General features: G+C 49.9%; 1 protein-coding gene across 5 annotated transcripts; it reads left to right on the top strand.

Moving 5' to 3' along the window:
• The first annotated feature begins 165 nt into the window (after window positions 1-165).
• LOC127670734 (protein C19orf12 homolog) lies at window positions 166-14788 on the top strand. Of its 5 annotated transcripts, none has more exons than XM_052165242.1 (5): window positions 166-316; window positions 1997-2158; window positions 6463-6534; window positions 10936-11106; window positions 13739-14788. In XM_052165242.1, the coding sequence occupies exons 3-5, from the start codon at window positions 6486-6488 to the stop codon at window positions 13987-13989; spliced, it is 471 nt and encodes a 156-aa protein (XP_052021202.1). In that variant the 5' UTR covers window positions 166-316; window positions 1997-2158; window positions 6463-6485; the 3' UTR covers window positions 13990-14788. The 5 variants fall into 5 exon arrangements, with proteins under 5 accessions (XP_052021202.1, XP_052021195.1, XP_052021187.1 ...); XM_052165235.1 differs by having other exon boundaries at window positions 6429-6534; XM_052165227.1 differs by lacking the exons at window positions 166-316; window positions 1997-2158 and adding an exon at window positions 4942-6317.
• The last annotated feature ends 12555 nt before the right edge of the window (window positions 14789-27343 follow it).

The following is a 27343-nucleotide window of genomic DNA, read 5'->3' as shown; positions in this document are numbered from 1 at the left end:
AGGCCAGACTTCCAAATGTAACAGGAATGGTCACTGGGCAAAGGTCTATAATACTGTCATGTGGTGATTCAGGTGATGAATGCCCCACTAGGCTCAGGCATTTGAACAAGTCTCCAGTAGGTGGTGCTGTTTGGAGAGGGTTAGGAGGTGTGGCCTTACTCTGAGGCCGTGTGTCACTGGGAGTGGGTTTTGAGAGTTTGTAGCTCACTCTGCTTCCTGCTCGTGGTTAAAATGTGACTCTCAGCTTCCTGTTCCTTGCTCCACGCCCGCTGCTCGCTTCCATGCCTCCCTAGAGTGCAGACTCTCACTTTCCCAGGTAAGTGGTCTACAGGTCTTTAATTCAAGCCCTCAAGAGGAAGAAGCAAGTGGATCTCTGTGAATTTGAGTCAGCCTGGTATGTAGAGTGAGTTCCAGAGCAGCCGAGGTTTTAGGATGAGACCCTGTCTCAGAAAAACAAAAACAAAACAAAAAGTTAGCTTGGGGTTAGAGAGAGCACGCTGTGGCTAAACATGCACATTAGCTGGGTGTGGTGTTCCGTGCTTTTTATCTCGGTGCTTAGAAGACAGAGGCAAGATGATCTTTATAAATTCAAGGCCTTCCCAGCCTACATAGTGTGTTCTGGACCAGCCAGGGATACCAGTGAGACCTTGTTTAAAAAAAAAAAATGCATGCTCCTCTTGCAGAAGGCCTGGGTTCACTTCCCAGTACCCAGCCAGGCAGCTCAGAACTGCCTGTAACTGGTTGAGGGGATCTAGTGCCCTCTCCTGGCCCGTGAAGCACATACCCCACACTCCACAATTAAAAACAATAAAAATAAACCCTTACAAAGGTGTATGTGCTTCACTAGCAAAGGCTACATAGCAGTTAAAAGAGAGGGGAGGGGAAAATCAAACCTAGTGGGTCAGACTTGGAATCCCAACTCTTCGGGAGGCTGAGACAAGAGGACTACAAGTCTGATGCTTGTCCACTCAACTTAGTGATCCCTGTCTCAGGATAAAGGGACAAGAGGGCTGAGACGGAGCTGAGTGGTACCCTGTTCACTTGCCTCACCGTATTAGACTCTGGGTTCCATCTCCAGCACTGCAAAAAGAACAGAGACAAAGAACAACTCCAAGCCAGGTGTGGTGGTACAAACCAAGGATACTGAGGCAGGGGGATGACAGGTCCAGGGCCTGTGTAGTCAGTCCCAGGCCAGCTTAAATTGAGACAGACCCTGTCTGTCTGTCTGTCTGTCTGTCTCTCTGTCTCTCTCTGAATGTCTCTATGTATCTCTCTCTGTCTCTGTCACTTTCTGTCTCTCTTTCTGTCTCTGTCTCTGTCTTTCTGTCTCTCTCTCTCTGTGTGTGTGTGTCTCTCTGTCTCTCTGTCTCTCTGTCTCTCTGTCTCTCTCTCTCTCTCTCTCTCTCTCTCACACACACACACACACACACACACACATGCAAAGGAAGGAAGGTTGGAGCACAACTCAGTGGTAGAGAGCTGGACTAACATGGGGCCAATGCCACAAAAAAATAAACTTTGTGAGGAGGGAAAAAGGAAAGATGGAGGGAGAGGGAGGAATGGGGACCAGTGGGATGGACTGAGCCTGTTCTGTTCTGTATCAGGGACCCTGCTAATGCTTCCCAGGACGTGTTTGGAGACACAGATTCCCCCTCCTGCTCCGTTTGTGACTCAATGTGCACAAGTCCGGAGGGCTCAGGCTGCTGAGACACAGTGGGTGTGCCTGAGACAGGCCTTCCCGCACTGTTACTTTTCTATGTTGACAGGGATGGGAGGCCTTTGTATCCCCAAATCAAATGGAATCTGAATTGTTTCTTTTTGGTCTGTGACTCATGGTAATTGGCCAGGAGGCACAGAGATGATGGCTTCCTGACTTGAATAAAGAGATCACTGAATCCACTGTGGTTTTGGACACCCTGCTATCCGTTTTGGACACCCAGTTATCAGTCCACCCGCCTTGGGCTATTCATTGTTGGGTGGATTTCTTTTTCAACAGAAATCTTCACAGGACTGGAGAGATGGCTCAGTAGATAAGAACACTGGCTGCTCTTCTACAGGACTCAGGATCAACTCCCAGCACCCACATGGCAGCTCATAACTGGTTGTAACTCCAGTACCAGGGGACATAATGCTCTTTTCTGGTCTCCATGGGAACCAGGTAAGCAAGTGTTACAAACATGCAGACAAAACACTCATATAGAGAAAAGCAAGGGGGTGAGGTGTATCTGGACCCCAAGACAACCCAGATCACTTGCTTTTCTGGAATCTTCTGAGACTCACAGTGACACCTGCTGATGTGACCTCAGGATCATGTTCCCTGACACAGGGGACCCTCCTCTGTAGGAAGGTGAGGTTGACTCTTGCAGACTGAAGATTTCTCTGGTGAAGACCTAAGTCAGGTGGCTGTTTCTAGAGCCATAGTATGGATAAGGTCATCCATAATAAACCTCAAGGCTCAGGGGAGGAAAGAGGGCTCTCACAGGTGATCTCCTGAAGACTGATGCTCACAGGAACCTCTGGCTGGTTCTATACCCTCGCTCCCAGCAGAGATGGGCAGGGACTGCGAGCTGGGAACGTTTCCAGGTAAGAGTGTGGAGTACAGTAAGAGGGAGCCTCACACTGGTCCCTCACGTGTCACCTGTACCCTGCAGCCCCTGGAAAGTGCTTTGTCAGCAGTCCAAGGGCAATGGAGGACAGGGCGCTCACACAGCTGCCTTCCCTGAGAACTCTGAGAACTGGCCTCTCTCCTGCTCTAAAGCTCACTCTTTCACTGGACTGGCTCAGGAGAGACCCAGGAACTCCCCCAGGCCAGCAGGAGGGTGACTGGCTCAGAGCTGGAAAGGCCAAAGGCTTGGCTTCTTGGGAGTGGAAATGGGATTCCCGGAAGTCTTTGCTGCTGTTTGGAATCCAGAAGCAGAGATTTGAATGTGCTCAAGGTTTTGGTGTCTTGCAAGCTGCTTGAAGTTTCCATGGGTTTCCACAGCCACGTATTAGTGTGTGTGTGTTGGGGGTGGTCATCCGTGGGTTGAATGGCTCAGATGCCAGCTTCAGCCCCCTGCCAGCTTGGGTGACACTGTGTACAGGAAGGACACTCTGGGAGGCCTGCTCTTTAGAATCAGACATCATCCAGACTTTCCATGAATTTGCCCTAGCTGTTTTTCTAATACTTTGATAAAACATCATGCATGACTAAGGCAGCTTATAAAAGCTAGGGTATAACTGAGCTTCCAGCCTAGAGGTGACAGAGTGGGAGGCAGGATGGTTGGTGACTGGAGCAGTTGGAAGAGGTTCACATATTTTTATTACTTATTTTTATTAATTTTTTATGTGTGTCTATGCACAGAGATGCATTTGTCAGTGTAGGCCAGAGACATCCGAGCCCCTTGAAGCTGGAGATAAAGGTGGTAGTAAACTAAACATGGGAACGTGGGTGCTCAGAACTGAACTTGGGTCCTCTGGAAAAGAAGGAAGTATACTTTTTTAAAAATTAGATATTTGCTTTATTTACATTTCAAATGGTATCCCCTTTCCATGTTGCCCCTCCGAAAATCCCCCATCCCATCCCTTGCCCCCCCAATTTCCTGATTTGCATTTCCCTATTCTGGGGAATTGAGCCTTCACAGGATCAATAATGACCTGTCGTCTCTTTGATGTCTGAAATGGTCATCCTGTGCTACATACGTAGCTGGAGCCATGGGTCCCTTCATGTGTACTCTTTGGTTGGTGGTTCAGTCCCTGGAAGCTCTGAGGGTGCTGGTTGGTACATATTATTGTTAGTCCTGCAGGGCTGCAAACCTCTTCAGCTCCTTGGATCCTTTCTCTAGCTGTTCCACTGGGGACCCTATGCTCAGTCTGTTGGATGGCTGTAAGCTAAGGGTATTTTAATCTGCCTTCCAATAAGGATCAAAGCATCCATACTTTGGTTTTCCTTCTTCTTGAACTTCATGTGGTCTGTGAGTTGTATCTTGGGTGTTCTGAGCTTTTGGGCTAGTATCCACTTATCAGCAACTGCATACTGTGTGTGTTCTTTTGTGATTGGGTTTCCTGCACTCAGGATGATATTTTCTAGTTCCATCCATTTGCCTAAGAATTTCATCAATTCGTTGTTTTTAATAGCTGAGTAGAAGGAAGTATTCTTAACCACTGAGCCCTTTCTCCAGCCTCGGAGGGATTATATTTTGGTGCACAAACAGGAAGCAGAGAGCAACTGGGTATGTCATCAGTCTTTTGAAACCTCCAAGCCCACCCCAGTGTCACTCCTCCATCACCAAGGTCACTTCTCAAATTAGTTCTACCCACTGAGGACCAAAGAGTTAAACATATGAGCTTATGTGGGCTAATCTCATTCAGCTGCCAGGTTGAATTGTTATCGTCCCCAAAAGACATGGAGTCCCAGCTCTGTCCCTGTGTATCTAACTGTCCTAGTTAGGGTTTCATTGCTGTGAGCAGACACCATGACCACAGCAACTCTTACGCAGGACAACATTTAATTGGAGCTGGCCTAGAGGTTCAGAAGTTCAGTCCAGTATTGATGTTACAGGAAGCCTGTCCACGTCCAGGCAGATATGGCACTGGAGGAGTGTTTAGCTCTTGTTCCCAAGGCAGTTAGAAGACTGTCTCCCCACCACACACACACACACACACACACACACGATAGTGCCACACAGTAATAGAGAAGATTAACACTGCAAGCCAAGGGTCATGGAAGATTGGTAACTGTAACAGAAGCTAAGAGAGACAGAAAGGAATCTTTCCTACAGACACAGGGGAAGGTCTTAGTCCCTTCGAGCTGCTATAACAAAACAGCAAGGACAGGGAATTTGAGCAACTGAACTGGTTTCTCTGGAGACCAGGAAGTCCAAGATTAAGGTACTAGCAGGTTTCATGTCTAGTGCGGCCCAGCCCCTCATAGATGGAGGAAAGGGACAACAAACTCCCTTAAGCTTCTTAGATGAGGCCACTGTCACCTCCCGAAGGCCCACTACCATTAGCTTTCAGTGTGTGGACGTAGGGTTAGGAAGGGAGAGTTGAGGGAGGGTCTCTGTATGCAGCCTAGGCTGGCCTCAACCTTAGGATTTGTTTGTTTGAGACAGAGTGTCACTGTGTAGCCCAGGACATCTAGAATTCCCTTTGTAGACCAGGCGGGACTCAAACTCAAGAGATTTGCTTGCTTCTGTCTCCCAAGTGCTTCAATTAAAGGTGTACACCACCACACTTGGGAGATAGCCTCAAACTGTTGAGCCTTCTGCCTCAGAAGGCTCTCCTTCTGAGTAATGGGATTGTGAATGTGCACACCTGCCGCACGACTCTTTCACAGACGGCCTGAGCCGCTAGTGGACATTTCTAGCTGTCAGGGTGATCGTTTTATGACGGCATTCATCGTCTGTGTGAACGTCTTATAGCCCAGCCTCTATTCTCCACTGCACTTTCTTGTTCCCATCATCTCTACAAGCGTCTTCTGGTACTTAGGCAAAGGAGCCAACAGGAGAGTTTGGTTCTCGGACGTGCCACCAGAGGGCGCTGCCCGCAGCGGACACTGAAGAGCCTCATGGCATAGCCCAAGGAATAGCAGGGAGCTAATCTGTTCTTAGCCTCAGTTAACATTGGCTCTTAAAAGTCACCCAAACTCGGGCAAAACTACTCGAAAGCGCATAGAATTTTCCACTGCAGCCAGGAGAATCTTGATATTAAAAGGATTTCGAAGCTTTCTAAGAAGACAGAAAAGAACATATAGCATGACGTTGCACAGGCAATCATCTGTATGCCCACAGAAGCTCTCCACCTCCCCGCTGGGGGCCACATGCACCTAGACTGGAGTTCACTCGCCACACTTCCTATTTGGGTGGCATTGGCTGGCCCAGCCCCTCTGAATCTCCTTTGTCAACAACAACCGTGTCAGCTCACCAGGCTTTGCTCAGGGTTAAAGTTCACACTATTGGGGGAGTTTCCAAGTTGGCATAGTTCCAGGGCCGACAGTATATATAGGGCAGCCTAGAGTCCTTGGGGCCAGAGGTTGGGGACGGCTCCCTGGGCCTCTCTGGATATTTCTGCTACTCTTTGCTCTCTTTCCGAGTGGCTCCCTTTGCCCTGCGAGTGGAGTGGGCTCCTTTCTGGCCCTAGGAGGTCTGAAAGCTACACCAGCCCCTGCGCGCCCCACGCAGGCCCCAGTGTTAATCAACCCATAGTAGCTCCTGACAGCTCAGGCCCTTGTAGCACCCCCAGTGCTCAGGACCCTGTGGGGGAAAGGATGCTGGCAGGTCACAGAGACAGCGCAAAGGGTGAGGAGAACCTTCCAGGAGCCGTCCCAGATCCTAGTGGTGAGGCTGGGCATTGAGTGGGGGTGGCCAGGCAGGGGAGGGGGAGGGTCAGCGGGTCCTCCCATACAAAGGGGACACAAAGCCCCCTTCAGACGCTCCCCGTTCCCCCAGGGCCATAGCTTCCTAACTGGGGTTTTGGTGTCAGTCAACCAGACGATTGCGCAAGGAATGGATACCTTACATCGCCTTCAATATCTTTACCGAGAGCTGGCCGAAGGTGAGTACTGGGACCCTTGGGGACTAAGAGCTCTGCTACAGGCTAGGCCGGCAGAGCCAGAAGATTGGAGTATGGATCCAGGGTGGCAGTGGCCTGCGAACACCTCTCTGGAGCAGGCAGAGCTGAGCCAGCCTCAGTGCCTGGGCGGTCCCAGACTCCAGCTTGGTAAAGGTGCACGCTGTGCAGCAGAGGTCTGCGGAGCGGGTCGGGGACCCTATGGTGTCAGGCACACTGCTAGAGCTTAACATCTCAATGCAAAGGAACTGAGACAGAGTCAGGCCTAAGCTGCATTGCCTAGGTTGGAGTAGTGAACAGCTCTGAGCACTTACAGACACAACCAGGGTGCTTCGAAGTGCGCATGCGCAGTGCAATGGCTCCCAGAGCCTAGCGCCCAGTGGACTGCAGTGCTTGGCCCAGAGCAGCGGCGAATCTGGGCTCTGGCTTAGGGATGACCAGGAAAGGATGTCAGGGCCGCAGAAGGCCACATTAGTTGGAGCTGTTGTTGGGAAGAATTCTTCTATGACTAAGCAAATAAGGTGCATGCCAGGCCAGGTGCAGAGGGCGTGGCGCTGCTGAGTGCTGGGTGTCGGCCCAGATCAGCTCAGTCTGTGAGCTGTGTAGAGAACCTGCCACGGACCACTTCTAATCTTTCAAGAGAAATCGGGAAGGTTCAAGATGTATGTAAGATTTTATCAATGCTGTTATTTTGAGACAGGAACTCACTATGTGACCTTACCTGGTCTTTTCTGGGAGTCCTACTGTAGCCTCCCCCATGCTGGGGTTCCGGGAGTGAGCCAGCACTCCCTCCATATCTTCTTATCTTTAAATACCAACAGTCAAGTAATTAAACAACTTTGTGAGGTAGAAGAACAGGAAATGAACTTTACAAAGAACAGAGTGCAGCTTGGGGACTATAAATTCCAGAGAGGGGAGCAGGATAGTGAATTCTGGCCAAAATCCTGTTTTCCACTCAGTTTCTCTTTCGTTTCCCCCTCAGCGAGCCCCACCCTCACCCCCACTGCCCTGGGCACACTTCCTCCCTGTACACTGGGCATTTGAATCCCAGCTTTGCCTATGATTGCTATAAAGAACATGGAGACCTCTGTTTCTCTGAGCCCTCCTTCTCTGTCCCTCTCAACTTGATTGGTCTCAGGTCAGGCTGCTGTGCAAAGGTTTGAGTTTTCACCTCCTCTGTGTGTGTCCAGAGCCCTGCTGTCATCTTCCCACCAGTCTGGGTGACTGTAAGACATCAGGGCTCCCAGGTAGCATTTGTCTTCCCTGTGGCTGGCAGGTGGACTTCGCTGACCAGGGCCTGTTTCGAGGACGGCATTATTGAAATAGCTGTGCTCCTGTGGGAAGGTCCTGTCTTCTGTGCCCCATCTCCTCCGCACTCTCAGACAGAGGCGGCCCTGGGAAGAGGAGAGATGGGACATGTTAACTTTAGATCTCCTGAGCCTGAAGAATGCAGGAAGTGAAAGGCTTTCACACAGACTCAGGGTCCCAAACCTTTCTTTCACAACCAAAGCCTGTTGCTGCCATAACTTCTGCAACTATTCTTCAGGAAACCCAAGCCAGCCTTGCCTTGCAGTGGAGACTGCAGAAGCCCAGCTGGAGGGGAACCTTTCTTGCCCCACTCTCCTGCCCCCTGGCACCTGCTAAGGAGCCTGGCTTGTCTTCTGGCAAAGGCTTGTCTGGGCTTGGTAGAGCCTGAGAATAGTGTGTGCACATTGGTACCTTTTTTTCTCCATGGGTTTTGACTTAAAGTTATTCAGAGCAAGTCTGGAGGTAGATCATCCTCTGAGTAGGTAATGGAAGGTAAAATGGGTGAGTCTAGCGCCCCTCTCTGCAGTCCCCTCCCGTTTGTCCACAGTTTTGCATTCTGTAGCTTTGCCTAAAAACAGCCCAATAGTAAGTGGAAATTTTTCAGAAATAAACAATTCATGAGATTTAACTATGCAAGTTTCAAATCATGGTCTGTTCTATATAGTTAGAAATTTCATTCTGAGTAGTATGATGAGCTCAACGAACCGTGTTTTATTTTTCTATCCCCTCCTTTTTTCTATCAACCGTATTTTATTTAATAATGGCCCCAAAGCTTATGAGTTACAATGGGAAGAATCCAGAGCACACAGTCTGGAAGGACTGATTCACCGTGGCTCAGGCATCTGCTGCAGCCTCCGACTGCATTCCTCATGCATGAGGGGCTGCTGTGTGCATCTCTGTCCCAACTCCTTCATGTGCATTGCCTCCCGAGGAAACCAGTGTTGTGAGAGTGCAGATCCTTACTCTGTGATTTGGAGCAGTACCTGTGTGCTGGGGCTGAAGCTGGCCCTCAGAACCAGAATGTCACAAGCCTTGCGCATCTGAGAATGGGTGGTGTCCTGCAGTCCTCTGAGACAAGGGATGCACCTGACTAAAAAGCCAAAAAGCTGTGACTCTGTGGGTTCCGATAAGGGCCCAGACCTCACAGAGTCTCAGGGACAATTTTACATTACAAGATTCTGAGTCTGCATAGTTCTTGGGTATCAAGAGAAACCAACCACAGGCCAATAGAATGTCAGCCTGTGCACAGTAGCCTGGGACTCCTTCAGGAAGTCCCCTCAGCTGACTAATGCCTCAGCCTCCTAGAATTAGGATGTGTCTTTTAGGAGTCTCACCTCTGCTGCCTTTTCTCCCCAGCCTTATGAGGTGACCTGTCAGCCTGTGGGCTCTCCTTACCCACCAGTCCCTCTGTGGGGCACAGTGCACCTCACCTGTGGCTGTGCCTCTGCTGTCACTTCCCAGCCAGCAAGGCAGCGCGTCCTGACCCCAGCAAACTGCTCTTAGGCTCAGTGCTCCTCAGGGCTCTCTGTGGTTCCTGTATCCTGACAGCCCCTGGCAGCCTCGTGTCTTACTCTTTAGAGCAGCCTGGATCTGTCTGACTGTGTAGCCCAGGCTGCCCTCAGATTCATCTGACATTTCTTCTTCTATGTCCCAAGTGCCAAAATTGTGGCTGTGAGCCACCGTGACAAGTGCCGAGCCTCTGAAGATCTTTGCTTTATTTTGTTCTTTGATTGTTTCTTCTTGGTAATTCATACTGTTCCTGTTTTTATTTATTATTAAATTAACTGAGTAATCATTATTCTTTTGATTTTGGTAGAGAGTCTAGCTATCTAATCCAGGCTGGCCATGGCTTCATAATCCTCCTGCTTTAGCTTACCAAGTACTGAGAGTCCTGTCCTGTGGTATCAACCCTAGCTCCTGTCTCTGCCTGCAATGTCCCAACAGGGTCTGCAGTGCTACCAGTTCTGTCTCATCAGCCAACCTCCCTGCATCCCTCTTGCTTGCCCTTTACACGGGGCCAGATTGTACGTGGTCTGTCTCTCTTTATCTTTTTCTTTTCTTTCTTTCTTTCTTTCTTTCTTTCTTTCTTTCTTTCTTTCTTTCTTTCTGTCTGTCTGTCTGTCTGTCTTTCTTTTTTAGCATGGTTCACGGCAGACCTATGGTCTCCATATAGAATTGTATTTCCAGCCCCATTTTCACTCCATCTTAAAGCTAAGGATCTGACTCTCGGCTCCAGGTTACCCAGCAGGCAAGTGTGGCCTCAGAGTCTTGCCCTTTCCCCACGTTCTGGCTTGGCTCACAAACCTTGTCACATCAAGAGGCCACCTGATTTTTCCTTTCCTGGTCCCGACAGCCTTTACACATTGACGGTTGTGTGAGCCACTTGAAGGGGTCTTGGTGTGAGAGGTCAGGATCAGCTTGCTGGGGCTGGTGAAGCCTGTGGCTGAGGCTGCTTCCTCATTTGTCAGAAGTCTGAAGTTAATCAGAGGGCAGAAAAGACCTTTTATCCACTCTGGTGCTTCTGGAGCCTGTTAGCTCATGCTCAGCCTCTTGGCTTCAGGGAAGCACAGATGGCTGTGTGTCTGTCTGGCACACACGCGGACAAGCAACTCTTCCAGAAGATGGGAGCTCTTTCTAAAATGCTATAAAGTGTTACATTGGGTCAAAATACTCGTAAGTGTATTAAAGCTCCCTTTCAGCTATAAGGTATGGTGGTATTATCTTATTATTCCAGTACTCAAAAGGCTGAGGGAAAAGGATTGTGAGTCTAGACTGGTCTGGAATATGTAGCGAGACTTTATCTCAAAAGCCAAACAAACACAAACCAACTGAAAAACAGGGACAGGAGAGATGAGTCAGAGGTTAGGAGTACTGATTATTCTTTCAGAGGACCTGGGTTTGATTCCCAGCACCCATATGCTATCTCACAATTGTCGGTAACTCCAGTTCAAGAGATCACTGCCTTCTGAGGGCACAGACATACGTGCAGCAGAACATGTGTATACACTTTTTTCAAGTACACAAAATGAGGAAACACACACACAAAAACCCCACTTATCTCTTTGAATCATCTTTTAGTGTATGATGATATGCCCGTGACAGATGATGGCATCATCGAGTGTCTATGCTCCATTTCTGAGAAGAAGAAGATGAAGGCGGCTGTCAAGCACTATAAAAGTTGTGCCTTTTGTGGGGCAGTATTTCCCATAGTCGGAGCCTTTCTAGGTGGCCCACCAGGAATAGCTATTGGTGAGTGAGAGTAATTTCACAGGTACAGACAGCCCTGGGGCTATCATTAAAGGTTACGGTTCAAGCCTGTCATCCCTGCCCTAGGGAGGTAGGAACATGGGAAGCTCAAGGATAGCCTGGGCTACATAGAATGTTTCAGGCCTCCAGCATGCTTGAGGTTTTGGGATCCACATGGACAAATGACCTGGTAAGTAAGAATGGTGCCTACCATGTGCCCTGCGCAGGGAGTTCGCAGGCCCCGTCTGTCTGTACAGTTCATCCTGTCAGAACCACAGTGTCTGAGCTTCCATGCAATGCAGGACTCTCTTGGCCTTGGTGTTTGTGTCTCTCAGAGCCTGAAGGCACCTTTCCTCCAATGCCAGGAGCCCTTTCTACTGTGGGTGCTGGGAATCAAACGTTACCCCCTCAGCAAGAACAACCAGCGCCCTGCTTATATCCACTGAGCCAACAACACTCCAGTCCCCACCTACTTTTTTGAGCCATGATCTCTGTGTATATGAGGCTGGTCTAAAACTATGTATCCCAGATTGTGCCTCAAATCTGAGTTCCTCATGCCTCAGCCTCCAGAGAGCTGGAATTACAATCATGGTGTCCCATTTATTAAAACAAGCCAAGAGGAGGGTATCTCCCAGGAGTCCTCAAAGAAGCAGTGCCCATGTGCAGTGTCACCTGTTCCTGGACCATCAAGGAGTAGCTTTCCCATGGGACTGGAAGCTGTGCTTCCAGACCCCTCAAGGCCCCACTACACAGGACCACAGCAGCCGCTGGCTCTGAACACCAGGGGAGCAGGATTCAGCTAAGTCTCCCTGCATCCTTCACCCCCCACACACCTGCCCTCTCCTGCCAAGGCTAACTTCCCATTTAGCCACAGCCTGTCCTGAGTCCTGAGGTGAAGTATCTTCTGTATCAGTCCAGGGGTACAGGACATCCTGTGGCATCTCCAGTGAGACTGACATTGGTAACTTGGTCAAGGTCGTGTGTGATGGGTTTTTCCACTCTTAAGATTTCAGTTTCTCCAGCTGGGCGGTGGTGGCATATGCCTGTAATCCCAGCCTTTGGGAGGCATTTCTGAGTTCGAGGCCAGCCTGGTCTACAGAGTGAGTTCCAGGACACCCAGAGCTATACAGGGAAACCCTGTCTTGAAAAAAAATTTCAGTTTCTCACCCCATATTCTATTCCTTAGGAATGACTCACGACTCACTAAGTCTATCCTGGCTGTGTCTGTGACTGTGATTGCTGATATGTACAAGTCATGGGAGGCTTTAAAGATACAGATCTGATTAATGTGCCCAGTGGCAGCTGTTGTCTGCCCCACAGAGAAACCCTGTCTTGAAAAACAAACAACAACAAAAAAAATTAAAAAATAAAAATTAAAAACAATGTTTCTGGGAGGGAGTGACTCTGTCAAGGGGTACAAGGAGATGGTTTGTGTTATAAATAAGGATAGGCAGGCAGGCAGACAGACAGACAGACAGACAGGATCCTGGCTGGCACCTGAGCCTCTCTCTCTCTACCTTACCCCACAATACCAAGCACCTGGAAAACAATGAAAGCAGAAATCTAAAAATAATGTTTTCTGACTGGGCAAGGTGGCTGGCACATACTTTTGATATTCAGCTGAGAGCTGAGGCAGGGGGATCGTGTGTTCTAGACTGCCCCTGCCTCCATAATCCAAACAACAAAAGTCAGAGAGAGTAAAGCAAAGCCCCCTTTGGATAGAGAGCTAGTAGATTATGTTAGGTTTGTTTGGAGGAATGGAATGACAGAATCTCCAAGAGAAGAACCTGACTTGCCCCACGGTCATTTCCCAGGTGAGTTCTCTGGGAATTTCCTAAGCTCTAGGGCACAGTTCCTATCTCCCATTGAAGTGATCCGGTTGACGCAGACTTCAGTTATTTTGGAAGGAGGATCTCAACTGAGAAAATGGCACATGGGCAAGCCTGTGGTACATTTTCTTGATTGATGATTGATGTGGAGAAGCTCGGCTCACTGTGGGCTGTGCCATTCCTTAGCTGGTGGTTCTGGGCGCTGTAAGAAAGCAGCTGAGCAGGCCAGTGAGCAGCGCTCCTCCATGGCCTCTGCATCAGCTCCTGCCTCCAGGTTCCTACCCTGATTCCCTCAGTTATGGAGTATGACCTGAGGTGTAAGATGAAATTGACCTTTTCCTCCCCTAGTTGTTTATTGTCATGGTGTTTATCACAGCAATAGAAACCCCTAAGACAGCCACACTGTGGAAACAGTTCAGCCTCCCAGCCTTTCCAGACAAATGGGTTTCCCCAGAAGATGCATGTCCCTCTGGGCTTCTCCTTTGTGGAGACAGACTGTTCCTGGGAGTCACAGGAGTGGGGGGGATCTTCAGTCAGGAAGGGGATCTTAGTTGACACAGTTGGGAGGTAGGGAGGGTGTAAGTGGGGGGCATTGGGAGACACAAATTTGAGTATCAATTATCTGGACCAAATGGACTAGAGACCACATCAGCCTTTGCCCTGCTGAGTGCCTGGAGGAAGCTGGGCTTGCTGTGCCCTGCTGTGAGTGTGCCCACTTGTCATGACAGTGACTACATTCTTGGCAAGAAACAAAGGCCATTGTTGGAGACTGAGGCTGACTAATTGAGCCCTTCCTTGTTTTCCAGGAGGGGCCATTGGGAGCCTGGTAGGAGCCCATGTGATAACAGGACGGTTTAAACCAGTTTCTCAGATTTTAAAGAAGCTGTCCCCTGCTGAAAAGCAGAACCTTGCTAAGGAAGCCTCTGCCATCGTTGGGAACTTTTACTTGACAGATACTGAGAAGCGGAGTTTTCAGGACCTACGGAAGAAGCTCTTGACCATGCTAACAAACTATATCACCAAGGAGCTGCATGCTGAGATCAGATATGGTGACTAGGTCATTCCCCCTGGGGAAAAGAGTCAATTGCCAAACAATCTCCCCTCCTCTAGGTTTGGCAAACCTGGGTTTCTCCCATGTGATTCTGGTTGGCCTCAAACTCATGGTCTTCCTGCCTCAGTCCCTTGAGCTCTGAGAGTACAGGCAGGCCTTCCCAAGCCAAGACAAATACAGGGTTTTTTTTGTTTGTTTGTTTGTTTTTGTTTTGTTGTTGTTGTTAGAAGTCTTTAACTTCTTATTGTCTCTGTTTTTTTGTTTGTTTAGGTTTTTTGTTTTTGTTGTTTTTTAATTTTTTTTTTGAGACAGGATCTCATGTAGCCCAGGCTAGCCTACAACTCTACATAACCAAAGATGATCTTAAACTCTTCATTCTCCAGCCTCCATGACTGCCAAGTGTAGGGATTACAGAGGTTGACCTTTATGTCAGGCTTCAGTAAATATTTTTGGAAGTCATTGTTTTGAAATCACTTTCCAGGGGATTCCTCCAGGAAGGAAACATATGACAAAAGAGACCTAGAATTCAGTTTCAAGCTTTTTGAAGCCACTGGCCGCTAGCCACGGAAACTAGAGTTTGGCCTGGCATCCCTAGAACCCAGAGCCCTGGTCGGAGCACCGTGTGGTGCCCCAGTTTTTACAAAGAGGTTTGAGATATCTATTCACATGAAATAGTTTAGTCAAATGTATGTTATCCCTGAAATGGGGGGGATCCCAACCTCAGATATTTCTACCCCAAGGTCTCCCCTGATGCTGTAACCTTTCAAACTACAACCTATCATCAAATTACTAATAAATTACTTTTCCCTGAAAAAGTCACTTTCTGTGTATTTTGTGGAAACCGCTTCTGAAGCCCTAGCAAGGAAGATTGCCCGGGGTGTGGCTTCACAGGACAGGTAAAAGCTCCCTGGCCTGGTTTCCCGAGGGCCATTTCCAGCCAGCATCGTCCATGTTGCTGCATGCCGAGCCTTGCCTTCTCTGTGCCCAAGTCCTGTGCAGGCAGAGCTGGGACCTGGGTTCTCTGCATGGCGGCAGCGCGGACTCTGCAGTCAGCGCGGGGTGCTGGACTAAGAACCCTTTGCAGGGCAGATATCTCTGTGTGTGAAGGAAGCCTGTGGACTTCACCCCATGGGGCTAGGGCTGGAGGGGGTGGAGCCTTTGTCTCAGAGTCTGCCTCAGTGGGCCTCGGTGGGTAGCCTAGGTGACACCTGGAACTCATGATGTCAGTGGGAAGGGTTGAAGCAAGACTGGCTCCCTTTAATGTTCGAACCAGGTCTAACAAAGGGGATTTCCCTGTGGACATGGGAAAGGAGGCTGCTGCAGAGGTTGTGGTCCGAGCAGAGCCTGGGTTCTTGCAACACACACACACACACATAATTTTTATTTATTTTGAGACAGGGTTACTCTGTATTGCCCAGGCGATCCTGGAACTCACTCTGTAGATCAGGCTGTCATTGAACTCAGAAATCTGCCTGCCTCTGCCTCCCACTAGTAACACATTCTTGGCTATTCTTGTGATTGTGTTTTGTTTGTTCTCTCTCTCTCTCTCTCTCTCTCTCTCTCTGTGTGTGTGTGTGTGTGTGTGTGTGTGTGTGTATGTGTGTGTGTGTAGCCCTGGCTGTCGTGGAACTTGTTCTGTAAGACCAGGCTGCCTTCAAACTCAGAAATCCCCTGCCTCAGCCTAGAGGGATTGAAGGTATGCACCATGATGCCTGACTAGCATCCACTCTTAAACCACCCTCTTCTCAACTCTGGCTCTCCTCTTGACTTCTGTCTTTGCCCCGTTCTGCTTCTTGCTCTGGAAGGAAAGGGAAGTGATCCGAAGTGAATGTCCACATCTTCATCTGCAGCCTGACCTGACCTCGCTCTCTAAGAACAGAGTCTGCCTCAGCCATCACCTGTGTTCTTCAAGTCCTCCTTTGTCACCTGTCTTAGCCAGGGTTTCTATTCCTGCACAAACATCATGACCCAAGAAGCAAATTGGGGAGGAAAGGGTTTCTTCAGCTTACAGTTCTGCATTGCTGTTCATCACTTAAGGAAGTCAGGTCTGGAACCCAAGCAGGTCAGGAAGCAGGAGCTGATGCAGAGGCCATGGAGGTATGTTCCTTACTGTCTTGCTTCCTCTGGCTTGCTCAGTTTGCTTTCTTTTTCTTTAAATATTTATTTTTATGTATATGAGTACACTGTAGCTGTACAGATGGTTGTGAGCCTTCCTGTGGTTCCTGGGAATTGAATTTAGGACCTCTGCTCGCTCCGGTCAGCCTGGCTCCCTCCAGTTAACCTTGCTCAAATCAGTCCCTGCTTGCTCCGGCACAAAGATTTATTTATTATTATAAATAAGTACACTGTAGCTGTCTTCAGATGCACCAGAAGAGGGTGTCAGATCTCATTACGGATGGTTGTGAACCACCATGTGGTTGCTGGGATTTGAACTCAGGACCTTCGGAAGAGCAGTCAACCTCTCTTAACCGCTGAGTTATCTCTCCAGCCCTCAGTTTGCTTTCTTATGGAACCCAAGACCACCAGCCAGGGATGGCACCACCCACAAGGGGTCCTCCCCCTTGATCACTAATTGAGAAAATGCCCCACAGCTGGATCTCATGGAGGCACTTCCCCAACTGAAGCTCCTTTCTCTGTGATAACTCCAGCCTGTGTCAAGTTGACACACAGGACCAGCCAGTACATCACCATTTCTTCCTTTCTCCTGACTCTATCCCCCATATGGACATGTGTATCATTTCTTCTATATTCAAAAAAACAACAGCTCCAATAAAGGTCTTAGGAAGATTCAGTGGGGGAATGATAGTCTGTTTTGCAAATTTCTCTGTGGGAAACTTTCTAAGTATGTACAACTCGAAGAAGCTGAGCATGACATAGAAAGATTACATCAACAAATCAAGAAGTAAAAGTATGAAATCCTTAGATGAAAAATGTGCGATAACTCGGGGCTGGAGAGATGGCTCCGTGGTTAAGAATACTGGCTGCTCTTCCAGTGGACCTGAGTTCCTTCCCAGCACCCACATGGCTACTCACAACCATCTGTACGTCCAGTTCTGGGGGATCCAGTGCCCTCTTCTAGCCTCTGAGGGCATCTGTCCAGCCCCTCAAATACAATAAATATATAACACTCAAAGGGCTACTGCCTTGTCATCAATAGGAACTAATTGCAGATGCAACAATATGGACTAAGCTCAACAGCTACACAGAGTGAGAAACCTAGTCAGAAAATGTATTATGCGGTGTGATTTCCTTCATATGAATCTGGAATAGGTCTCTTCCTTCCTGAATCAAGGCTGAGTCACAACCTTCAGGTGGCCACATACAAAGTCCTTGGTGCCCCTGGTGCCCTAGTACAGGTATCCCATCCTGAGAGAAGATAATTCTGCATCCTTGTGGTTATCTCTAGGCTGTTTTTCAGATAGGTGGTTTTATGGCCTTGCTCCTGGAATTTATGGTCTGTTGCTGGAGCAGGTGACTTTATGGTCTGGTTCCTGGGACTGATGGCTTTGGGCGGTTTATGGTCGGTTCCTGGAGGGATGACTTTCCTTTTGAAGTCAGGCCTGGTCCTTAGATGGAGTCTCTGTTGTCCTCCAGTAGCCACCTTACTGGAGACCCCACCTCTGGCATCCATGTTAGTAAACCTGGACTAGGTCTCCACTTCATCTTCCTTGTCCAGGGGGTAGCACAGTGCACATGGATGATGCTGTAATTACCTGGCTTCTGGACATTTGCTCTTCCTGCCAAGATGGAGCACTAGTGGCCCTGGATGCCCTGGAACTTGTGACCAGGCTGGCCGTGAATTCACAGAGGTCTACTTATCTCTGCCTCCCTAGTGCTGAGATGGAGTCTCATGCCCCACACCTGGCCCCACCCTCTGCTTCTTGCCTGTGGTTCAGAGTGTGAGTTATCACAGCTCTTCCAGCTGCCATGGCTGCCACTTGCCCACCATGACAGCTTCTTAGCACTCTGGAAACATGAGCCCCAGCAAACTCTTTGTTTTATTTTATTTTATTTTTTTTTTACTGATGATGTATTTTTTTATTTTATTATTTCATTCGATATATTTTTTTATTTACATTTCAAATGATTTCCCCTTTTCTGGTCCCCCACTCCCTGAAAGTCACATAAGCCCCCTTCCTTCCCCCTGTTCTCCCACCTATCCCTTCCCACTTCCCTGTTCTGGTTTTGTTTTATACTGCTACACTGAGTCTTTCCAGAACAAGGGGCCACTCCTCCGTTCTTCTTGTACCTCATTTGATGTGTGGATTATGTTTTGGGTATTCCAGTTTTCCAGGCTAATGTCCACTTATTAGTGAGTGCATACCATGATTGATCTCACCTGAAGAACTTCAGATGGCGGAGAAACATCTTAAAAAATGCTCAACTTCATTAGTCATCAGGGAAATGCAAATCAAAACAACCCTGAGATTTCGCCTTACAGCAGTCAGAATGGCTAAGATTAAAAACTCAGGAGACAGCAGGTGTTGGCGAGGATGTGGAGAAAGAGGAACACTTCTCCACTGCTGGTGGGGTTGCAAATTGGTACAACCACTCTGGAAATCAGTCTGACGGTTCCTCAGAAAACTGGGCACATAACTTCTGAAAGATCCTGCTATACCACTCCTGGGCATATACCCAGAGGATTCCCCAGCATGTAATAAGGATATATGCTCCACTATGTTCATAGCAGCCCTATTTATAATAGCCAGAAGCTGGAAAGAACCCAGGTATCCCTCAACAGAAGAATGGATGCAAAAAATGTGGTATATATACACAATGGAGTACTATTCAGCCATTACAAACAATGAATTCATGAAATTCTTAGACAAATGGATGGAGCTGGAGAACATCATACTAAGTGAGGTAACCCAGTCTCAAAAGATCAAACTCTTTGTTTTATGAGTTGACTTGGTCATAGTGTTTATCAGAGCAACAGAAAGTAACTAAGACAAGGGTCCTGGACACACTTTCTCAGCAGATTTCCATGGAGCAAGTGGTCGCTCATAAATTAAGACAGAGGAAAGGAGGGGAATTCCAGCCAAGGACTGTGGAACCCAAGCTCGGCTCCTTCCTCTTGCAACTGCAAGGTAACCTTATGGTTACTCCTGCCTCTGGGTCCTTTGGCACGTAGGCGGGGCCAGGCTGAGTCACATGACGTGCAAGTTCCCACCTTCCCTGAAAAGCTGGAAGACTAAGAATTCCTTTTCTTTAGGGGATCTGAGGGGCTCTTCCCTTCAGCCTCCCCACCTTGCTGTACATGGTGGCTCTCCCCCAGGCTGTTCCTCTCAGATCCCATCATGTGGCTTCTGATCCACCTCTCTCCTAATGCCTTCTCAGAAGCAGAGGCTGTCTGCTGTAGCACACGCTGAAGGGTAACGCCATGCCAGCTCCTTACAACCCTGCCTGTTTATGTCTAACTACTCCACCGGAAACTTAGCTTCAGTATCTCCCTCCCTGTCTTGTTCTTTTTCCATAGTACTTAGCATCTGTAAACAAGATACTCTACCTGCCTGCCCCAGTTAGCTTCCTGTTGCTATGATAAACACCACGGCCAAAAGCAACCTGGGAAAGAATGAGTTTATTGCAGCATAGAACTCATAGTCCATCGTGAAGAGAATCTAGGGAGGAACCTTCAGGAGCTGAAGCAGAGCCCATGGAGGGGTGCTGCTTACTGGATTGCTCTCTGTGCCCACTCAGCTTGCTTTTCCATATGAGGATGGTACCGCCCACAGTGGGCGGGGCCCTCCACATCAATAGTCAATTAAGAAAATACTTCTGCCAGGCAGCAGTGGCTCAAGCCTTTAATCCCACCACTCAGGAAGCAGATCTCAGTGGATTCGAAGCTAGCCTGCTTTACAGAGCAAGTTTCCGGACAGCCAAGGCTACACAGAGAAACCCATTTCATAAACAAACAGCAACGACAACGAAAGAAAGAAAGGAGGAAGGAAGGAACAAAGAAAGGAAGGAAGGAGAGAATGAACAAAGAAAGAGAGATAGAGAAAATACTCCCACAGACATGCTCAAAGGCTAGTAGTCTTGGAGGCAACTCTTCCACATTCCCTCTTTCCAGACGAGCCAAGCTTGTGTTGCACTGACGAACACTAACCTCTCCACTCAATGGAAACATCTGTATCCAGGGAACAAATGTCGAGATAATCTTTTCAATTTAATAAGCCATAAAGCATACCATCAGGGCTAAACTCATGGGGACAGTGGTGTCTTACAAACATCATGGTTGCCGGGCAGTGGTGGTGCACACCTGTAATCTCCACACTCTGGGAGGCAAAGGCAGGCAGATTTCTGAGTTGGAGGCCAGCCTGGTCTACAGAGTGAGTTCCAAGACAGCCAGGGCTATACAGAGAAACCCTGTCTTGAAAAAAACCAAAATAAAAATTAAAAAAAAAAAAAACCATCATGGTCTCTCTTTGCAGGAAATCTTCCTAGCATTGGGGAAGATCCCGGAGATATGAGAGTATAGTGGATAGCAGAGGGACAGATCTCTCCTGCTCCCCCCACAGGGCTCCCTAGAATGGAATGAAAAGAGATTGACACAACAGGGACAGTCACAGAAGTTACCCAAACCCAGGTAGCACAGAGGTCAGGAAAGGGGAAGGTGAACTTCTGGGTCTGTGGAAATGACATCAGGAGAGGGTTAGTGATCAGTTTTCTCTGGAAACTGAGTGAACCTCAGGAGAAGAACCAAGGCTGATGAACTGCCCAGGCACTGTGTGTGTGTGTGTGTGTGTGTGTGTGTGTGTAGCTTGGGGAATGACCTGAAGGCCTTTCGCTGAGAGAGTGTCCTAGGACATTCCACATAGTATCTACTGCTTTATTTTATAATGATCACCAGGGATGAAATTCCCTGGATTCCTTCAATAAGAGACTTCTAAGTTGTGTGTCCTGCCTCTCTCCCTGCACCGGTAAGCCCCAGGAGGGAGCTTTGCCTCTTTAGTTAACAGCTGAAGCCACAGTTCTATTTCAGCAGATGTTTGTTGAATGAATAAACAAAAAGATGGAAAAGCCAAGAGGTGATCCACTGCCCTTTCTCATTGCTTAAGTGCCTCATAAATAGTGAATTTGAGTCAGCCTGGTCTGCAGAGTGAGTTCCAGAGTGGCCAAGGATGAGACCCTGTCTCAAAAAAACAAAAACAAAACAAAAAGTTTAGCTTGGGGTTAGAGAGAGCACTCTGTGGCTAAGCGTGCACACTAGTTGGGTGTGGTGTCCCGTGCAGTTTATCTCGGTGCTTAGAAGACAGAGGCAAGATGATCTTTGTAAATTCAAGGACTGCCCAGAACTGTGAGTTCTAGGCCAGCCAGGGATACCTAGTGAGACCTTGTTTTTTTTTTTTTTTTTTTTTTTTTTTTTTTTTTTTTTTTAAAGTACATGTTTCTCTTGCAGAAGGCCTGAGTTCACTTCCCAGTACCCAGCCAGGCAGCTCAGAACTGCCTGTAACTGGTTGAGGGGATCTGGTGCCCTCTCCTGGCCTGCGAAGCACATACCCCTCACTCCACAATTAAAAACAATAAAAACAAATCCTTACAAAGGTGTATGTGCTTCACTAGCGGGAGGTTATATAGCAGTTAAAAGAGAGTGTGTGTGGCGGGTGGGGTGGGGGAGAAATCAAACCTAGTGGGTCGGACTTGGAATCCCAGCTCTTCCGGAGGCTGAGACAAGAGGACTCCAAGTCTGATGCTTGTCCACTCAACTTAGTGATCCCTGTCTCAGGATAAAGGGACAAGAGGGCTGAGACGGAGCTGAGTGGTACCCTGTTCACTTGCCTCACCGTGTCAGACTCTGGTTTCCATCTCCAGCACTACAAAAAGAACAGAGACAAAGAACAACTCCAGGCCAGGTGTGATGTACAAACCAAGGATACCGAGGCAGGGGGATGAATAAAGAGATCACTGAGTCCACAGTGGTTTGGGACACCCTGCTATCTGTCCATCTGCCTTGAGCTATTCATTGTCGGATGAATTACTTTTTCAACAGGAATCTTCATAGGACTGGAGAGATGGCTCAGTGGTTAAGAACACTCTTCTACAGGACTCAGGCTCAACTCCCAGCACCCATATAGCAGCTCATAACTGGTTGTAACTCCAGCACCAGGGGACATAATGCTCTTTTCTGGTCTCCATGGGAACCAGGTAAGCAAGTGTTACAAACATGCAGGCAAAATACTCATGCAGAAAAAAGCGAGGGGGTGGGGTATATCTGGACCCCAAGACAACCCAGATCGCTTGCTTTTCTGGAATCTTCTGAGACTCACAGTGATACCTGCTGATGTGACCTCAGTATCATGTTCCCTGACACAGGAAACCCTGCTCTGTAGGAAGGTGAGGTTGACTCTTGCAGACTGAGGATTTCTCTGGTTAAGATTTAAGTCAGGAGGTTGGAGAGATGGCTCAGCAGTTAAGAGCACTGACTGATCTTCCAGAGGTCCTGAGTTAAAATCCCAGCAACCACATGGTGGCTCACAACCATCTGTAAAGAGATATGATGCCCTCTTCTGGGGTGTCTGAAGACAGCTACAGTGTACTTAATGTATAATAATGAATATTTTTTTTTTTAAAGATCTAAGTCAGGTGGTTGTTTCTAGAGCCAGCAAATAGTTTATCTATGATAAACCTCAAGGTTCAGGGGAGGAAAGAGGGCTCTCACAGGCGGTCTCCCAAAGAAGACTGATTCTCACAGAAGCCTCTGTCCTGGTCTACACTCTCACTCCTGGTCTACACTCTCACTCCCGCTGAGATGGGCAGGGACTGCGAGCTGGGAACGTTTCCAGGTAAGAGTGTGGAGTAAGAGGGAGCCTCACACTGGTTCCTCATGTGTCACCTGTACCCTGCAGCCCCTGGAAAGTGCCTTGTCAGCAGTCCAGGGGCAATGGAGGACAGGGCGCTCACACAGCTGCCTTCCCTGAGAACTCTGAAAACTGGCCTCTCTCCTGCTCTAAAGCTCACTCTTTCACTGTACTGACTCAGGAGAGACCCAGGAACTCCCCCAGGCCAGCAGGAGGGTGACTGGCTCAGAGCTGGAAAGGTCAAAGGCTTGGCTTCTTGGGAGTGGAAATGGGGCCCCCAGGCTTTGCTGCTGTTTGGAATCCACAAATAAACATTTGACTGTGCTCTGCATTTTGGTGATTTTTGTGTGTTTCCACAGCCAGGTATTACTGTGGCTGTGTGTGTGGGGGGGCGGGGGGGGGGGGTGATAGTGGTGGGGGTGGTGTGTCACTGGCCAGCTTGGGAGCCACTCTGTGAAGGAAGGACACTCTGGGAGGTCTGCTCTTTGGAATCAGACATCTTCCAGACTCTCCATGACGTTCCAATGATTGAAATTTCCCCTTGTTTTTGCACAGAACTGCCTGGCTCTGTTTGTGGTCTGCCCGGCCATCCCCACCTCCACCCAGGGCTGCCTCTCTGTTGTGAGTTTGGAGCATTTGGCTCAGGTTGGCCTGGAAGGCTAAAGTGGGAGAGAGCAGGAGACAGGAAAGGCTTAGTAAGACAGAAGACAGTGTTGGTCTCAGCTTACTCTCTTTCGATCCAAGTGTCAGATAGCGTCTGAGTGTCTGCTCCCTAGGACTTGGCTTCCTAACCCTGAAGATGCAGGGCGAAGGGAGGCCTCAGAGTCACTGAGATATTCATTCCTTTCCTGGGCCAGAGCTCCCTGGAGAGAGGTGGTGTGGGGGGCTTCAGTGTAGAGTTGTTGGGGGCTCGGGTGTAGAGGTGTGGGGAGACTCAAGTGTAGAGGTGTGGGGGGACTCAGGTGTAGAGGTGGGGGGGACTCAGGTAGAGATGTGGGGGGGAACTCAGGTGGAGAGGTGTGGGGGGACTCAGGTGTAGAAGTGGGGGGGACTCAGGTGGAGATGTGTGGGGGACTCAGGTGGAGCGGTGTGGGGAACTCAGGTGGAGAGGTGGGGTGAGACTCAGGTGGAGAGGTGTGGGAGACTCAGGTGGAAAGGTGTGGGGGATCTCAGGTATAGAGGTGTGGGGGGACTCAGGTGGAGCGGTGTGGGGAACTCAGGTGGAGATGTGTAGGGGATTCAGGTGGAGAGGTGTGGGGGGACTCAGGTGGAGAGGTGTGGGGGGATTCAGGTGGAGAGGTGTGGGGGGACTCAGGTGGAGATGTGTAGGGGATTCAGGTGGAGAGGTGTGGGGGGACTCAGGTGGAGAGGTGTGGGGGGACTCAGGTGGAGAGGTGTGGGGGGATTCAGGTGGAGAGGTGTGGGGGGACTCAGGTGGAGAGGTGTGGGGGACTCAGGTGTAGAGGTGTGGGGGGATTCAGGTGGAGAGGTGTGGGGGGACTCAGGTGGAGAGGTGTGGGGGACTCAGGTGGAGCGCTGTGAGGGACTCAGGTGTAGAGGTGTGGGGGGGACTCAGGTGTAGAGGTGTGGGGGGATTCAGGTGGAGAGGTGTGGGGGGACTCAGGTGTAGAGGTGTGGGGGGACTCAGGTGGAGAGGTGTGGGGGGACTCAGGTGTAGAGGTGTGGGGGGATTCAGGTGGAGAGGTGTGGGGGACTCAGGTGGAGAGTTGTGGGGGGATTCAGGTGAAGAGGTGTGGGGGGGACTCAGGTGTAGAGGTGTGGGGGACTCAGGTGGAGAGGTGTGGGGGACTAAGGTGGAGATGTGGGGGGGGACTCAGGTGGAGAGGTGTGGGGGACTCAGGTGGGGAGGTGTGGGGGACTCAGGTGGAGCGCTGTGAGGGACTCAGGTGTAGAGGTGTGGGGGGGACTCAGGTGTAGAGGTGTGGGGGGATTCAGGTGGAGAGGTGTGGGGGGACTCAGGTGTAGAGGTGTGGGGGGACTCAGGTGTAGAGGTGTGGGGGGACTCAGGTGTAGAGGTGTGGGGGGATTCAGGTGGAGAGGTGTGGGGGACTCAGGTGGAGAGTTGTGGGGGGATTCAGGTGAAGAGGTGTGGGGGGGACTCAGGTGTAGAGGTGTGGGGGACTCAGGTGGAGAGGTGTGGGGGACTAAGGTGGAGATGTGGGGGGGGACTCAGGTGGAGAGGTGTGGGGGACTCAGGTGGGGAGGTGTGGGGGACTCAGGTGTAGAGGTGTGGGGGACTCAGGTGGAGAGGTGTGGGGGGACTCAGGTGTAGAGGTGTGGGGGGACTCAGGTGTAGAGGTGGGGGGGGACTCAGGTGTAGAGGTGTGGGGGACTCAGGTGTAGAGATGTGGGGGGACTTAGGTGGAGAGGTGGGGGGGACTCAGGTGTAAAGGCGTGGGGGACTAAGGTGGGGAGGTGTGGGGGACTCAGGTGTAGAGGTGTGGGGGACTCAGGTGGAGAGGTGGGGGGGGACTCAGGTGTAGAGGTGTGGGGGGACTCAGGTGGAGAGGTGTGGGGGGACTCAGGTGTAGAGGTGGGGGGGGACTCGGGTGTAGAGGCATGGGGGACTCAGGTGTAGAGATGTGGGGGGACTTAGGTGGAGAGGTGGGGGGGAAGACTCTGATAGGATGCCTCCCTAGAATCTACCAGTGGGTGAGTGACTGAGGGTGTCAGTGAGTTTGAAAACCTTACTTAAGAGTTCAGCAGTGAAGGGTTTGGGGACATAACTCAGCAGTACAGCTCGCTATCAGTCCATCATCAAGGAGGGGTGGCAGGACTTGGTGAAGGGTCTTGCCTAGAATCTAGCAGTGAGGAGCTGCAGCATGGTTTAGCAGCAGAGCATTCCACTAGAGAGAGGGCTAAGGGTCCATGGAACAGTGGTAGAGTGCCTGCCTAAAATCCACTAGTGAGGGTGTTGGAGGTGCGGCTCAGTGGTAGAGCCCCTGTCAAGAAACCACAATGAGGGGCTGGGGGCGTGGTTCAGTGGTAGAGCCCCTGCCTAGAATCCCCCAGTGAAGGGCTGGGGGCGTGGCTCAGTGGTAGAGCCCCTGCTTTAGAATCTCCCAGTGAGGGGCTGGGGGCGTGGTTCAGTGGTAGAGCCCCAGCTTAGAATTTCTCAGTTGAAGGACTGGGGTGTGACTCAGCATCAGAGTCCTTGCCTAGAAACCTCCAGTGAGGATTCCCCGGGTAAGAGACTCTCCCTGAGGAGAGAGTATTTGGCGAGCGTACTAGCCTGACGTTCAGTCCGCACAACTGAAGATCTCCGAGCACCTGTCTAATATTTCTTTCATGATGAACCAAGGTCGGGCGCTGTGAAACAGTTTGGGAGCAGGAAGGCAAACAGGTGAGGTCTAGAGGTCAGGGCTGGAGCTGAGAGGGAGAATGGAGTGTGTGCATTCTCTCCTTCACGAAAGGGGCTCGACCTAACACGGTGCTACATAGCCTGGTCAATGTTCACCCCTTTGGCCCTTGCTGGAAAGCCTTCCACTCTGCCCAAAGGAAGACTTGGACAGACTTCATTCCTGTGTTTCCCTATTTACTGGTGTGTCACAGGGTCCTGGACCGCAGGGCACTCACAGATCTGCAGTCACTGAACACACCCAGGCAACAGCTTTCGATAACTGGTTTGTTTACTGGGGGTGAGGGTGGGGGTGATGGTGATGGTATTTATGCCCCTGGGGAGGTGGCCAGGGTCTCTGGCACAAGATTTATGTGTCTGTGTACCATTGGCCAGGGCAGGGGTGTTGGGAGACGCTTCATTTACATACTTGGGGACTGCGGGGGTGGGGTGTGGGGGAATACCTCTTAAGGTCAAACAAGGAGTGAAGCCCTCTGATAACTGTCCGGCAATACATTTCTTACTAGGGTTGGTGGGGGAGGTGGCTTGTTGGGGCCAGGTTGGGACAAGGGAGGTAGCCAATTCCTGCAGTCCTTATATTTGAGGTATTGGGGATGAAGTTCTCTCTACTCTTTCTCCCTTCCTCCGTAAGCCCGGGCCATTATGGTCCCACTCATACCGGACAGGATGGACAGGAGTTTCCGGGAGGATTGCCTCTGTTTCGCTGATAGGCTAAGGCTCAAGGGCTTGCTTAGAGCTGTTATTTAGGTAGCCACTTCTGCCTCTCTGCCTTTCCTTTGAACCCAGCTACAAAAAAAGGCTGCAGGAAGAAGACAGATCAGCCACTGGGATTGGGCCCCTGAAAGAGTGACTCAAAGGCTGACCCCGTTGTCAGTCAGAATCTGAAGTCTTTGGTCAGGTACAAATAAGAGTAGCCACTTCCGCTTGGCCTGCTTGTGATGGAGGGCTCTAGGAAGTGGGCCACCCAGACAGGCGCTAGGGGAAGGGGAAGGGCTGTCTCTGGGCTTTTCATAGGGCAGATCATCAGGTTCCGACAACCCCCTTAAGCCTCAGCCTTCGCCACTGTCTACAGAGCTCCCCACTTGTGAAAGCCCACATCCTCCTTGTATATGCGCTGCCTCGGTCCGCGCATGCTCGATAGGAACTGAGCTCAGGAGTGGCACCAGACAGCAAAAGATGCGGG

The sequence above is a fragment of the Apodemus sylvaticus genome, chromosome 1 (genome assembly GCF_947179515.1).
Source record: "Apodemus sylvaticus chromosome 1, mApoSyl1.1, whole genome shotgun sequence".
Lineage (NCBI taxonomy): Eukaryota > Metazoa > Chordata > Mammalia > Rodentia > Muridae > Apodemus > Apodemus sylvaticus.
The sequence above is the reverse complement of the archived record's forward strand: the minus strand, read 5'-3'. Positions and strand labels throughout refer to the sequence as shown.